This window comes from Phragmites australis, chromosome 13 (genome assembly GCF_958298935.1).
Source record: "Phragmites australis chromosome 13, lpPhrAust1.1, whole genome shotgun sequence".
In the NCBI taxonomy this organism is placed as follows: domain Eukaryota; kingdom Viridiplantae; phylum Streptophyta; class Magnoliopsida; order Poales; family Poaceae; genus Phragmites; species Phragmites australis.
Window position 1 is genome coordinate 30,884,015 of NC_084933.1, and position 14,014 is coordinate 30,898,028.

Here is a 14,014-nt window from a genome sequence, read left to right on the forward strand (position 1 = left end):
ATGAAAGGGCGGGACGGTTGTTAAGCTGTACGTCAGAGATCTAACGCGACCCAAATGGGCGTCCTAGTGCCAAAGAAAGTAGTTGCACGTACGACAACCAAAACAGTCAGAACAATTTGGTACGAAAACAAAGCACACAGTATGATCAAAGAAAAGACAAGACAAGATGCAAAAGAAAGGATTTACAAAGGGTTAGTAGAGTTAGCACTCATACCGGCCATATAACTTAAGTTGCTACAAAGTTTTGGCCGAACAGGAAAGTCCTCAATGCAGGTGCCTCCACTCCATGCAACGGTGATTATCAAGCAAACAGATCACATGGCGTCTTGGGATTGTCTAGAGCTGCCAATCGATGGCAGATAGTCCCAGACTCTCCAAGATCTTATTTGTTTTCGAAAAGTGCCTGAGAATCATGAAACCATAATAGCAACTGAGAAAGGATTCAAGGATAATCACAGCAAAAGCTAGCAATTAATTTATTTGCATCGCCCCCCCCCCCCCCCCAACACCATAAACAGGATTTGTGATGCCAAGATGCTATCGACGTTCCATGTATCAAGCCTGAACTAATGCTCACTCGGCAGCAGCCATTAACACTAGTAAGTGAAAAGGCAAAAGTAGTCTCAAGTTGGCAAAAGTAAGACAGGACAGGACGGCCAAAAGCAGCCAGTGCTCATCGCACCACTCAGCATGGACCGACAATAGCATTACATATGGTGCTGGTGGAGTTAAATGTTGTTCATTGGATAAATCATTATAAACCGCTACTGAAACTCCAGCAATAACAAGGGATAAATGCAAAAACCCCCCCAAAAGTCACTTGGATTTTGACTTTCCCCCCCAAAAGTTGTTTTGTTGCAAAAAAACCCCCCAAAGGTTTGATTTTGTTGCAAAAACACCCCTAAAAATTCAAAAAAATTTAAAACAAATCACAAAAAATTCTAAAAAAAACTAGAGACAATTATAAGACCTTTTGTGAAATTTGTTTTCAAAAATAATATCCTTTGCATCATATTTCATAGAGAGTAAGTTTGAAAAAAAAGAAAAACGTGCAACTCATTTATTAATTCGAGTTAAATGCATAGTTAATTATTTACTAATCCAAAAATCATGAAACAAAATTTTTTAGTCTTCTTACATGATCCTCTATCTTGTAAAAATACATGAAATCTTGAAATAGTTATTGTAACGTGCAGGATTCAGTAGATGGGTTGCAGATAGATTAATTCATAACTAATCCATAACACCCCCAAAATTAGTGAAACCACTTTTATTAGTTTACTTAAATAATTATTTGTGTAGGAAAAATAATGGTAGACATGACAAATCTAAAATAACATGAGTTAATAAATGAGCTGCATATTTTTCTTTTTTTTCCAAACTTCCTCTCCATGAAATATGATGCAAAGGATATTATTTTTGAAAACAAATTTCACAGAAGGTCTTAGAATTGTCTCTAGTTTTTTTTAGAATTTTTTTAATGATTTTTTTATTTTTTTGAATTTTTAGGGGGTTTTTTGCAACAAAGTCAAACTTTTGGGGGGCTTTTTGCAACAAAACAACTTTTGGGGGGGGAAGTCAAAATCCAAGTGACTTTTGGGGGGGGGGGGGGGTTTGCAGTTTTCCCCAATAACAAAGACACCAGCCATTGGTGGGCAGCCACACAGCTCAGCATCAAATAAGCATCATAGACTCGTAGTGAACGAAACAAGCAATTCAATACTGTAAATGTTAGCCATATTTATTAATATTGCTACCATATTATCAGCCCAATAAACATGAATCAGGAATTTTTCATCATTTCTCCTATCTTAGGGGAGAGGATGATATTTTTTTTGTCTTGTAGTCAGGAAAATAGTACAGAAGAAAGTTTATTTCGAGAAAAGAAAACGAACCTGCATCCAAAGAAACCCTTATGCGCAGACAGGCCTGATGGGTGAGCAGCTTTCAAAATGTGATGTTTTGTTTCATCAATCAATCTGCAAAAAAGCGCAAACATGCACTCTGTGAATCACTTGGTATTTACAAGAACCAAAGTCTAAACCCAAAGATCAGGAAGAAAAGACTGCAGAGCTAATCATAGAAAATATTGTAGATATCATAATGGTCAGTATGAAAAAACAAACAAACTATCATTCGGTCATGCTCAGTGCCGCAACTCAGGGTTCAAGTCTTCCAGATGTAAGGTAAGCATACCTTGTCTTTGACTGAGCAGAATTTCCCCAGAGAAGAAAGACAAGTCCTGATTTCTTTTGTGATATAGTCTTAATAACAGCATCAGTAAACTGCTCCCACCCTTTCTTGGCATGTGAGTTGGCTTGATGCTCCCTCACTGGTAAGACAAGATGAAATCACAAGCTAGTATCAAGCAAGGTATAACCCCCGAGCATGGAAATAACATAAAGGAGTATGAATGAATAAAACTAGAAGAAAGATGAGTAAAATAGGAGTATAGAACAGTCTCAAGATTATGCAGGATTTACTCTGATATCATCGGCAAAGTTGCATTTTGCAAAAATACCACCGAGTGTCAATAGCACACGGGACTAGGCCAAACTTGTCACTCCACAGCCCGATTGTATTTTGGCAGCATATGGCTTTGCCAGTGGTATGTTGGCAGTTTTCTCTTTAACTTTGGGTTACTCTAAAACATCGATCATACATACTTGATAGCACAAGAGCTGAAGGATGACAAGGAATATGCGGATAGCACAGCTAAAATGGAAATGAAGTAGCTGTGCAAAGTCGCACTTTCCTGATGGCAAAAACTGTTTTTTAGGGGAAAACAGTAAGGGAAACCCCTACTGTGGTAAATATATTAATATAACATAAAAGAGAAGCACTGTACAAAGAAGTACCCAAGCAGGGCAAAAACGTTTGTTGTCACATTGTATGGAAGCATTCAGCAGGGGTGTCGTTCAGAGGGGAAATTTGATTATGTACATGCACACTAAAAATGCAGTGTGCATTATTATGCTTATTATTAGTTTACAGAAAAAGTACAACATGAGATCACAGAAAATCAACAGGTAGGATTGGCTCAGTGGAGACAGGAACCTCTTGCAAAGACAAGACAAATCCAAGCCTGCGTTCAGAAGTGATTATAAGAACGAATTGCAATAGCAAGGGTGGCTCAAAATTTTCCAAGGTTCAAGCAGAAGAACGGGAATCCATAATTTAGAACAAAGCTAGAGGAAGTGGATATGGATAGTCTTAAATACAATTGCAACTAGAAGAATAGAGTGAAGCACAATTGAGTAGAACCCACAACATTAGCGTAGTCATAAAACAATTTAAAGTAACACAGTTTGGTTAAGATTGTAGATAGATAAGAACAAAGGGGAACAAACTGAAAAAAAAACAGATCTGTTGTTTTGATGGAGAAGATGATTGTACCAGTTAGTACAGTATTGAGCATAAGAACACCCTGCAAAAATCAAAATACACAAATTTTTGTCCAAATTAATAAATATCTCCAAAAGCAAATATGGGAAAATTATGATGTTATGCGAAGATTTTTTTTATAAGATGGTATGTAAGGAACTACAGGGATAGCAGCACCTTCATTTCATTTACCCCTCTTAAAAGTAATCCAAAAATTTTTGACCACAGCAGCTTCTCTTTTTTTTCTCTAAATTTCTTATATAGCTGCCCATTCTTTAAGATTCATCACCATGTTCTTCATCCCATTCCAATGAAACCACTTAGTTATTAATAACCAAATCAGAAAAGTAACTCCCTCCATGGCATCCATATGACATGACATAGGGATTACAAACATACAAAATTGGATTCCTTTGATGCTTTGTGCATTATGATACATGATATTAAGTCAATACTAGCAGAAAAGAAGAGGGAGTCAATTGACCATTGAACTAATGCAAATAAACATATAAATGTCTGATTCCTTGTATTTAATAGGTACTTATATTCAGTGAAATAGTGTAAAGCCCTTTTTGTAAATTGATGTCCCATATTTCATGATTTATCAATGCATATATCCTCTTTCGTGACAAGATTGAATATTAAGTCATCTTACCTGCACAGCCCATCTTTCCAAATTTCCATGCGATGGCACAGTGCAACCTAGGTCTTTTTCCAGCTCTTTAAATATGTTACCTAAGCTGGAAGGTATTTTTATCCCCTCTGGTACTGAGAAAGACAATCCCATGGCCTGACCTGGACCATGGTATGGATCCTGAAAAGTAGGCAAGCTGCAATATGAGCACTAGAAACAATAGTAGAAATGCATTTCAACCTTTACAAACGGCATGTGGCATATTTCGTATATGAATCGTAAGTCAGGCCCCGTTAACTTTAACTTGAACCGAAGTAATTCCAGATAACAAATGCAAAAAAAAAAACTCTGAATTCACAAACTTGTTGCAAAATGAAGCAGATAAGTGTGTGGATTAATACCAAGTAGATTCAAGTACAAAGCAAAAAAATACATGGTTTGTTCAACATCCTAAGCCCAGTGCACAAAAATTGCCTAAACCAATAAAAGCTGAACGGAAAGGTGGGACAATAATTATAACTAGGTAGCATTTTGACACCAATGAACCATTGTAGACAATATGGCCCAGCACCAAGCAGGCTAGCAGCATGACAAGGAAACAAACCACAGACATGGACAATATTAGGAGGCAACAGGTCTTGTAGACTTGTGGCATAATGCGGTACATAAAGAAACAGAAGCAATAATTCATATTTCTGCAACATGCGATTGGTCTATCCATGTTTTGGTTTAACACCAGAGAGCAGCAAGCATTGGAACAAAACCAACTTTGGATAACAGTCGGATCAACTGAACCCTCTGTACACAAGAAAGCTATCAGATTACCAAATTCAAAAAATGATGTTACACTACCAGAAAAGCCGCACTTTACAACTGCGTCATAAGCAGGGCAACTATATTGGACAAAATTTAGGTTACATTTCTTAAGATTTTTTTTAGACAATGGAAAAAAGTTCCAGCCTTTTGCATCATGTGATGCATACAGCCCTTCATTCATTAAGAAATGGAGTATACAACTATACAAGATAAAAATGATACCCCTTAGAAGCACTTGATGTGCCAATGCTTGTGAAAGCAGGCTAACAAAAACAAGTGTGGGGTAGCATTCTAGAATGAATGGATCGGCACTGTAACATTAATGATCATCCCCATTACCAATTTGTCACCTCAATACAGTATACAGATACCACACACGGGCCATATATTTAGCAATTACATATCAAATTTTCGCATAAATGTTAAATTCCATAGGGAAAACTAAAAAATGGTCGCACCACATCAAATTTCTGCGGCTATGTATTACAAAATCGACATTATTCGATAGCTTAGTAGCTTATGATTGACGAGCAGGTTCCTGGGTATGAGCGATGATAGGGTAGGAGGCAGGCGATACCTGGCCGATGATAACAGCCTTGACGCGGTCGAACGGGGTGGCGTTGAGCGCGTGGAATACGAGGTGCGGCGGCGGGTAGACGGGCAGCGGGCCGTGCAGCCGCTCGTGGCTGACGAAGCGGCAGAGCTCGAGCGCGTAGGGCTTGCGCAGCTCTCCCCGGAACGCCTCCAGCCACGTTTCCTCCACGAGAAGTTCCTCCAGCTTCGCAGTGCCTCCTGACTCAAGAAACCCCCACAACAAAAATCAAGACCATACGGTTACACGGCCGACGAGATGGGCGTACGCGCTAACGGAACCCTAGCGGCGAGAGGAGGCGCGGGGTACCTTTGGCTTTGGACTCGACGAGGCGGAGGTTACGGCGCGAGCGGGCGAGCGCGAGGTTGGTGTCGGCGCGGCGGCGCTGCTCCGGCGAGAGCGAGGAGGCGGAGGAGGAGAGGGAAGCAGCGGGGACGGGAGCGCCTGCACGGAGGCGCTTGGCGGGGCGCGTGAAGAAGTCGGCGATGGTTTTGGGCGCGGTCGGGGTGGGAGGGGACGGCGCCATGGACTCCACTCCGGGGGGTGGAGATTGTTTTTGGAAGTGGCGAGGGTTTTGCTCAGCAGGCTCGGCTCCGATGGGGGGTTTTGGGTGGTCGGGTCGGGGAGGAGGAAATAGGCGCGCGTTGCGAGGAGGGAGGGGGAGAGGAAGCGCGGCGTCAAGTTTGGGAGCGCGGCGCGCTGGAATTGGCGCCACCGTCCCGCGCCGCTGGATTCGCGTGAAATTGGGCGTGTTTCGCAGTCCGCCACTAACCAGGAAAAATGACGCGGCAATCGTTTGGATCGGTGGATGCCTATTATCTCCTCGTAAACGTGTTTTATTATCCGTATCTACTATTTTAATTTAATCTAACAGATATAAAAATACGAAATTATTTTGTAGTTTGGTCTAAACCTTTCATCCATTACAGACAGATCTCCTTATCACCGTGTCAAAATCATTTTTATATAAATAAACAATCATAATATCAATTCTTATATTCACTTATACAACCTCGTATTCGAACAAACAAATAAAAGCCCAACTCAATCTATTCAAACAAATAGAACCAATTAAACACTCTTTTTTTAAACTAATATAGCACTACTCAAACTATTTCCACTCAAACTACTTTTATAATGCAACTCTACTAAACACATATTCTATTGAGAGGAAGTTTTAAAAAATAAAAAAAAAGTTGAAGTGTGCGGCTCAGTTAGTAACTCATATTAAGGAAAAAGTTTAACATGTAAACATATATTTTTTTAGAAAGTATCTTAAGAGGATCTTTAAAATTGATTTTATTTTATTTAGAGTTTTATTAATTTCTTTATGATTTTTACAAAGTTCACGAGTATAAACTGAATATGTTAAGAAATAGCACTGTAATTAACTTTTTCATGTCTACTATTATTTCTCCTGCGTAAATCATAGTATAAATAAACTAATAAAAGTGGTTTCACTAATTTTTGAGATGTGATAGATCAGTTATGAATTCATCTAGTCGCAACACATTTACACAATACTGCATGTTATAATAACTAATTCATGAGTTCATGTATTTTTGAAAAAACACAAGATCATGTAAAAAAACTAACAAAATTAGTTTCATGAATTTTTATTAGCAAAGAGTAAACTATGTATTTAACTTGGTTTAACAAATACATTTTCTCACAGAAATTTTTGAACTTGTTTATGAGTATAAATACTTTTATCATGTAGATAATGTCACAAGGAAACCAAAAAATTTGTTTCACTTGATTTGAAGCTCAGATGAATTAGTTATTGATTTTACAAGATTGAGATAATTTTTAGATTTTTTGTTGAACTTCATAAAAATTGAGAAAACCGAGCGATTACCGACAATACCGAAAATTCGAGAAAACCGCTCGATAAATTGAGAAAATCGCTCGGTAACTGATCCAATTTGCCCGGTTACCGAGTGTGTCGGTGTATCAGGAACCAGGCGTCCCTGAGTCCCGAGACCGGGCCGGCCATCCGCCACGCGTCACCATCCCGCGAGGTCCGCCCTGCAAGATAAGAAGAAGCTAAGTCCCGGGAGAAGGTGCTCGGGGCCGCCGCCTCTGGTTCCCGAGCACCCCAGTTCCCCGATGATCCGCGGAGTCCAAGTACCGGGAAGGAAGTGCTCGGGAGAGAGTGCTCGGGGCTGCACGTGGCAGCCCCCGAGGGCTCGGTTCCCCGAAGGACTCACCCAATGCTCGGGAGAGAGCGCTCGGGGCTGCACGTGGCAGCCCCCGAGGGCTCGGTTCCCCGAAGGTCTCACCCAGTGCTCGGGAGAGAGTGTTCGGGGCTGCACGTGGCAGCCCCCGAGGGCTCGGTTCTCGGAAGGTCTCACCCAGTGCTCGGGAGAGAGTGCTCGGGGCTGCACGTGGCAGCCCCCGAGGACTCGGTTCCCCGAAGGTCTCACCAGAGTGCTCGAGAGAGAGTGCTCGGGGCTGCACGTGGCAGCCCCCGAGGACTCGGTTCCCCGAAGATTCGCGCAAGATCGTTCGATGACCCGAAAAGTCCCCTCGCCGGGGTGTCAGCCAGTCAAAGACGCGAATGCCACATTTAATAGGCACGCGCGGCCTGACATCCTGACTTTCTCAGCTGCCCACGCCCTAGTGTCAGACCCTGCCATATTCTGGCAGGGGGGCGTGGGTACATTAAATACACGAGTCCCGTCCCGTTTCGCCCGGGTGCCTCGGGATAACATTGCCAGAATCGAAGCGCTCCGCCTGTCACCCTGCCCCGGCAGAAGGACAAGACAGGGTGGCCGCACCGAGCACCTCTGCGTCTGCCCGGTGGGCCCTCTTAATGGCGCCGGAGGACCTCCGCAGTGGCGAGTGGTCGGATACACGCCGCAATCTTCCACCGCCCATGTCACTTCGCCGAGACGGAATGATGACGCATTTCTCCGTGGCACCTCGGCACGTACGCCCCCTCTTTCCCATTCAGGATAAGTCAATGTCGGTGCGCCTATAAAAGGAAAGGGGCTCACAGCTCACAAGACAGACAGCTCAAGACGCACACACTCACGACTCATCCTGGGAGAATTCCGCCTCAGATCCAGAAGCCCTCAAGAAGCACCCGAAGCCCAGATCAAAAGACGGAGAACGTCACGAACAAACTCAAGCCAAGCTAGAACACGAGAGCCTCAAGCTCTCTGTAGACAGCTCACTCCTGTAACCAGATACATCCTTGAAGAATTCCCTTCAAGAAGAGATATAACACACACACAGGAGTAGGGTGTTACGCCCCCGTGCGGTCCGAACCTGTCTAAACCCCGGTGCACCCATCTTTCTTGCACTAGGTCGATCATCTCCCACCACCAGCCACTGCATTTATTTTCGTTCCCATTTATTTCCCCGGCAAGCTCGTTCAGGATCATCCCCCCGCCGAATCTCTAAAAAGGGGTCTCTCGGGATCCCTGCGACAGGAGTTCATCCTCCGACAGAGTGGCTAAATTCACGAATTTTTTTCCCAAAATTCAAAAGTTTTCAAACGATTTTTTTCTGAATTTTTTGAAAATTCAAGCAATTATCACGGTTAACACGTTTTTTCAGTTACTGCCGGAGCTCAGTTACCGAGTTTCGATCGGTAACGTAAACCTTACCTCGGCCTGAGTTTTTATGTTCTTCCGTGGCCCAAGTTCGTACCGCCGATGAATTTTCCTAATGGCTCCCAGGCTGCAACGTGCCAGCCCATTACGAAGGGTTTTGATACTTTGTTCCTGCTGACCGTATGGCAATGGTCGAAGGAACGCAATATTCAATCGTCGCTCAGCCACCGTGCACCAACTTATACAACAGATTCGGCAAGAGGCTCAGCTCTGGACAATGGCGGGCGCGTCGGCGTTAGGTTGTCTAAATCCTAAGTAGTCGCTTAGTTTTCATCCCCGCTCGATTGTGTTTCCGGCTTGTTTTTTTTTTTTTTTTTCAGGTCGCGTCTGTGGCCTGGCCCTACGCGCTGTGTAACTTATAAACTTGTGTTTATTCTTCTATTTATCAATGATGCGTAACTCTTCCATGTATTCGCGAAGAAAAAAATGTTCTGGACAAGAAAAATGCCCAATACAAAAACACGCATGAAAATCCACTAGCTAGTGCAGCTAATTTCACTGACATCCATGGCGCTTCAGACGCAAAAGAGCGGTCGGCTGCACGGCGCACTGAGATACTGTGTTCATTTCTTCATGTGCGCGAAATACAATCCAAACAATATGATCTGAAGGAAAAATACAAATAAAATGTTCCACACCATCACAAATTGTATCGATTCCAACTGGGAAACATACCAAGCTTGATGCACAATGGAACACGTACGACCTGGGGAAGAGTACTAGCGAATTATATTGACGAACCAAGCATGCACGAACACTGTCCAGCCAGCTCTGCTGTTTTAGACACCGTGCACGATGACCGGCAATGCCATCGCCGCGACGGCAATGGCGCCGGCAAGCACGCTAGTGCCTGGCGAGGCGGCGCTCGGGCTCGGCGGGCTGGGAGGCGTCGATGGCGCCGGGGGCGGGCTGGCTGCCTGGGGCGCCGGCGGGGGCGCGTCCTGGCCGATGACCTTGATGATCATCCTCTGCCCGCGCTCGCAGTGGCCGGTGACGCCGCTGATGAAGTAGAAGAGTCCGGGGCGGTCCAGCTGCACCTCCGTGTCGCCGTTGTTGGAGAAGAAAATGGGGTGCGACGAGCGGCAGTTGTTGTAGTCGTCCTCCGTCACCACCATCACCGAGTCCTTCTTGTACTTGAAATCTTCGCATCCACGATCACTTCGCAAGATTAACGCAATTGCCAAGAGAACCGTAAACAATATGGAATCGATGAGCTGGATCTTACGGACGCTGTCGCCGACGAGGAAGCGGTTCTTGGACGCCCACTGGCCGTAAATGCCGCCGTCCTTAGCCGACGGCACGACCCAGCCGTCGTCTCCGCCGACCTCAAAGGCGGCGGCGCCGGCGCGGCGGCACAATGCGCCGAGGAGGGCTAGCAGCAGCACAAGGGAAACGATATTCGCCATTCCTAGCTGATCGGCGCAGATGCAAAACTAAAGAAATTGCTCGGCGGTGGCAGGAGGAGCGAATTAATAGGGAGGGAAGGTCAAGTGGTGCGTCGAGGAGTGGAGGTAGTTAGAGTCTCGAGGAGGGAATAGTGGAGGCGGCGAGAACGTGGGGCGCGGAGTTGGGGTGATCGATCGATCGATCGTTTGGTTGCCTCGACCCCGTCAGTTTGACCGTGCGCGCGCGCGCGCGCGTACCTTGCGCGGTTGTTGATTGCCATCTTCGGGCCGTTCTGGGCTTCTTGTGTACCACTCGTGTTGGATTTTTTGTGGCCTTATGGGCCACCAGCCACTTCGAATCATCGTCTCAAAAGAAAAAGAAAAAAGATGCAACCTCGAATTAATCTTTGCTGGTACTTGGATTCACGAAATTGAAGCACACCGTGCTCGAAAAAAGGGGAGAATTGAAGCACATCCTTTGATGCCTTGGTGGCACAGTTATACAAGGTCAGTTTCGTGATGCAGTCACAGCAGAACACAATAGGTGAACAGTGAACTGGAGCAGGGGAGCTCCTTCCAGTGATCCACAGCTGTAACAGCTTGGGTTTCACGTACGCACGGTCGATCCATGATGGCGTGCACCGTTTAATGCACGCTCCATCCAACGGTGCGCATTATGTTACCTCTAACTATTTTTTTTTTCATTTTGTTACATTTCTAATTTTCCTTCTCTCGAACAAATTTCTTTAAAAAGATTGGAGAAGTGAAATGAGAGAATCTCGGATGAAGAGAATAACTTTAAAATTCATATCGTGAACAAAAACTATTGAAGTGTTGAAAATGACAAAAATTATTTCGCGAAAAGAATACGACAAAGGGGATCACGGCATTCCGTACGCATCTCTCGCGGGACAGGGCATGTTGCAACTGGGAACGCATGCCGCACTGTCACAAGCGCCGGAGCAAGCACGGCATCCCCATCGGTGAGTAGCGCAAGTGCGAGGGCAAGCGCTGCTCGATAGTGTCGGGCAGCAGGCAAGGCAACCCCGCCCGCGCCGCGACAGACAGCCGCGCGTGGATGGCAACGGCAGCCAGCCTCGTGGTGGAGGGTAGCGGCAGCGGCCGACCCGCCCATGCGCTTGCCGCGACGGCAAAAGCACCGAGCCTGCCTGCTGCCTGCCTGCCCGCCCGAGCGCGCGCTCTTGCGTGACGGCTGCGGTGACCGCACGTTCAGCGGCACGACGGTACTTGACCTGACTAGTTGTTAGTTGAGTGGGTGCTTATCGTCCTCGTCGGCTCGTCATGCCGTGATGCGTTGCCCCATGCGACGCTGGCATTTTTTTGCTTCCGCGCTGACGAAACGGATGGTTTTCTGGCTGTGGGGCACACTCCGGGAAATACAACTTGGCATAACCTTGCACACGCACGGCCGATCTCAGGATGCTCCGGCACATGCACCTTGCAAAGCGTTTCGGTTGCCAATGCCGCGGATGTCGAGCAGTTCATTCGTGGCTGCGCTCTGCAAATCGAGAGAATTTGTGCGTTGCAGCCGCCTTTCTCTGCGCGCGCGCGCGTGTGCATGTTTTGAAAATCTCATTTGACACATGGACGTAGCGTCAGTCAAACTGTCAAAACTCAAATAAAATTTCGAATCGAGTCTGCTTTTCGGTGACTTGATCGCCAATCTTTCGTGGCAAACATGACCAATCTGAACATTTTGCCTATGATTCTTCCAACTGATAGATATACTGTTCAAGAGAAACATGCATCTCAAATTCCTCGTAGTATACTATTATGCCGCAAAATTACAGAGCCAGGTTGAACATTTTTTTCTTTTCCATATAGTATTGGATTCCACATATCCAAAAGGGTGTAAAATGCAGGTATCCTCATATGTGGCCTCCTCTTCGACACACACCATTTTAACAGACTCGCCCACCCAAACCTGCCTTCGGCTACGACACTCAGTACACACACGCTTACAGAGTGACAGCTATTTACATGTCTTTCCCGCAGGTCCCACCATGAAGCTGCCCAGCTCGGCGTTGCGGAGGCACAGCGCCGCGCGGAACACGCCGTTGACGGCGTCCGACAGGCGATCCAGCCGCGCCGTCAGCTCCTCCGTCCGCTTCTCCACCTCATGCGCTGCGGCACGCAGCGCCGCCTCGTCGATGCCGCCTTCGCCCTCGAGGACTGAAGAGAGCTTCTGGACAGCCTCGTCGATGGTGTCCACTTCGCTGCTTTTGGTAGCGAGGTTAGAGAGCTGGCTGGAGACGGCGTTGAAGGCTTCTGCCCACGGGAAGTCGCCGCTGGAGACCAGGGGGAAGGTGGCCACGAGGGCGCCCCCGCCTAGCACGGCGGCCGCGGCTGCCGCAGCGAGAGAGGAGACGGCGTTCACGGCGACAAGGACGCGCGCGGCGGCGGAGAGGCGACCGCGGGGGTGGTCGAACGGGAGGGAAGGGAGCGGAGGCGGAGGGGAAGCCGCGGCGCGATCGTTGCGGTCGGCGAGCGCCGCACGTGCGCGCCCGATCGATGATGGCGACGAGAGGAGGTGCAGCGCGAAGCAGGCGAGGAGGCGGCGGCGGCGGACCCGGTCGAGGCGGGCGGTGATGGCGTTGCAAGCGTCGAGGAGCGCGACGCCGGAAACGAGGTGGGCTGCAACGGCGGCCTCGTCGCCCTCGCCGGCGAGCGCGGGCGCCGCCTCCTCGAGCGTGAGCGCGAGGAGGTCGGCGAGCCGGGCGAGCGCCGCGAGCGGAGAGGCCGGCAGCGGCAGAAGGCTCCGGAGGCGCGCGGCGAGCGCCGCGTCAAAGCGGGCGAAGGCCCCCGCCCCGGCCGGCGCCTTGCCCGGCTGCTGGTGGCGGTGGGCCTTGGGGTGGAGGGGGAGGAGCGAGCTGTACTTGTCGGTGAGGAACATCTGGGCGGCTAGGCTAAGCTAGTGGTCGCGGCGGCGTTGGGTTGAGCAGCGGGAGGTGGCTACGGAGGGAAGGTTATAGAGGTGGCGGTGCGGTTGCGTCGGTGGTGTGAAAAGAGGAGGGAGCGGATGGGAGGTGAGGTGACGGGAGGCTTTTGTCCGCGGCAAGGATGCGTTTCCTGGAAGGGGGATCGGGTGGGACCGTGAGGTAGCAGCGTGGGCCCGCCGCGTAGGACGCGTCGTCGGAACGCTTCCTTATCAGTCTGGCTTCTCGACTCTTCCCCCTTCTCTCCCCTTTTTCACGTAGTTTTTCTTTTCTTTTTAAAATAAGAGTGTGATTGTGTGCTGCACAACTGAATTGGAGTGCTACTCTTGGAAAAACTTGCCGACCTCAGAAATAGCAGGGGCGGGCAATTACACTTTAAGCATGCTTATCTCCTTGCTAATGTTTCGTATTTTGCAGCTTGGATTAGCTCTGTCATACCTTACAATTAGGACTTTTGGGCAACTTTTTCCAATCCTTTTCTTCCCGAGAACGGGACTCCTGTTCTGTGCGACTTCACGAGTTTCTCAAAACAAAGCAACATAGACACGCGGATATCACCGCATGAATGCAATTGTGAGACGAACGGAAACGGTGCAGCAAAAGTATAAAACTGATAAATTTTATGG

General features: G+C 47.2%; 3 protein-coding genes across 3 annotated transcripts; all 3 read right to left on the minus strand.

Moving 5' to 3' along the window:
- Window positions 1-142: 142 nt before the first annotated feature.
- Window positions 143-6,197, minus strand: LOC133889846 (uracil-DNA glycosylase, mitochondrial). The gene is made up of 7 exons (XM_062330327.1): window positions 5,736-6,197; window positions 5,412-5,626; window positions 4,040-4,198; window positions 3,397-3,427; window positions 2,197-2,332; window positions 1,896-1,979; window positions 143-403 (listed from the first exon to the last, which is right to left on the minus strand). The coding sequence occupies exons 1-7, from the start codon at window positions 5,950-5,952 to the stop codon at window positions 337-339; spliced, it is 909 nt and encodes a 302-aa protein (XP_062186311.1). The 5' UTR covers window positions 5,953-6,197; the 3' UTR covers window positions 143-336.
- A 3,628-nt stretch (window positions 6,198-9,825) lies between these two features.
- On the minus strand, window positions 9,826-10,452 carry LOC133887720 (early nodulin-like protein 6). Its single transcript, XM_062327687.1, has 2 exons — window positions 10,272-10,452; window positions 9,826-10,187 (listed from the first exon to the last, which is right to left on the minus strand). The coding sequence occupies exons 1-2, from the start codon at window positions 10,450-10,452 to the stop codon at window positions 9,826-9,828; spliced, it is 543 nt and encodes a 180-aa protein (XP_062183671.1).
- A 1,743-nt stretch (window positions 10,453-12,195) lies between these two features.
- On the minus strand, window positions 12,196-13,521 carry LOC133889057 (protein BPS1, chloroplastic-like). Its single transcript, XM_062329499.1, has one exon. The coding sequence runs from the start codon at window positions 13,343-13,345 to the stop codon at window positions 12,425-12,427; it is 921 nt and encodes a 306-aa protein (XP_062185483.1). The 5' UTR covers window positions 13,346-13,521; the 3' UTR covers window positions 12,196-12,424.
- Between the last annotated feature and the right edge of the window lie 493 nt (window positions 13,522-14,014).

Coding starts and splice junctions, on each gene's coding strand:
- LOC133889846 (XM_062330327.1), bottom strand. CDS start 5,952: ATGGCGCCGTCCCCTCCCACCCCGACCGCGCCCAAAACCATCGCCGAC. Junction 5,627..5,735: donor CGTCGAGTCCAAAGCCAAAG/GTACCCCGCGCC, acceptor TTCTTGAGTCAG/GAGGCACTGCGAAGCTGGAG. Junction 2,333..3,396: donor GCTCAATACTGTACTAACTG/GTACAATCATCT, acceptor TTGTCTTACCAG/TGAGGGAGCATCAAGCCAAC.
- LOC133887720 (XM_062327687.1), bottom strand. CDS start 10,452: ATGGCGAATATCGTTTCCCTTGTGCTGCTGCTAGCCCTCCTCGGCGCA. Junction 10,188..10,271: donor CCTCGTCGGCGACAGCGTCC/GTAAGATCCAGC, acceptor GTGGATGCGAAG/ATTTCAAGTACAAGAAGGAC.
- LOC133889057 (XM_062329499.1), bottom strand. CDS start 13,345: ATGTTCCTCACCGACAAGTACAGCTCGCTCCTCCCCCTCCACCCCAAG.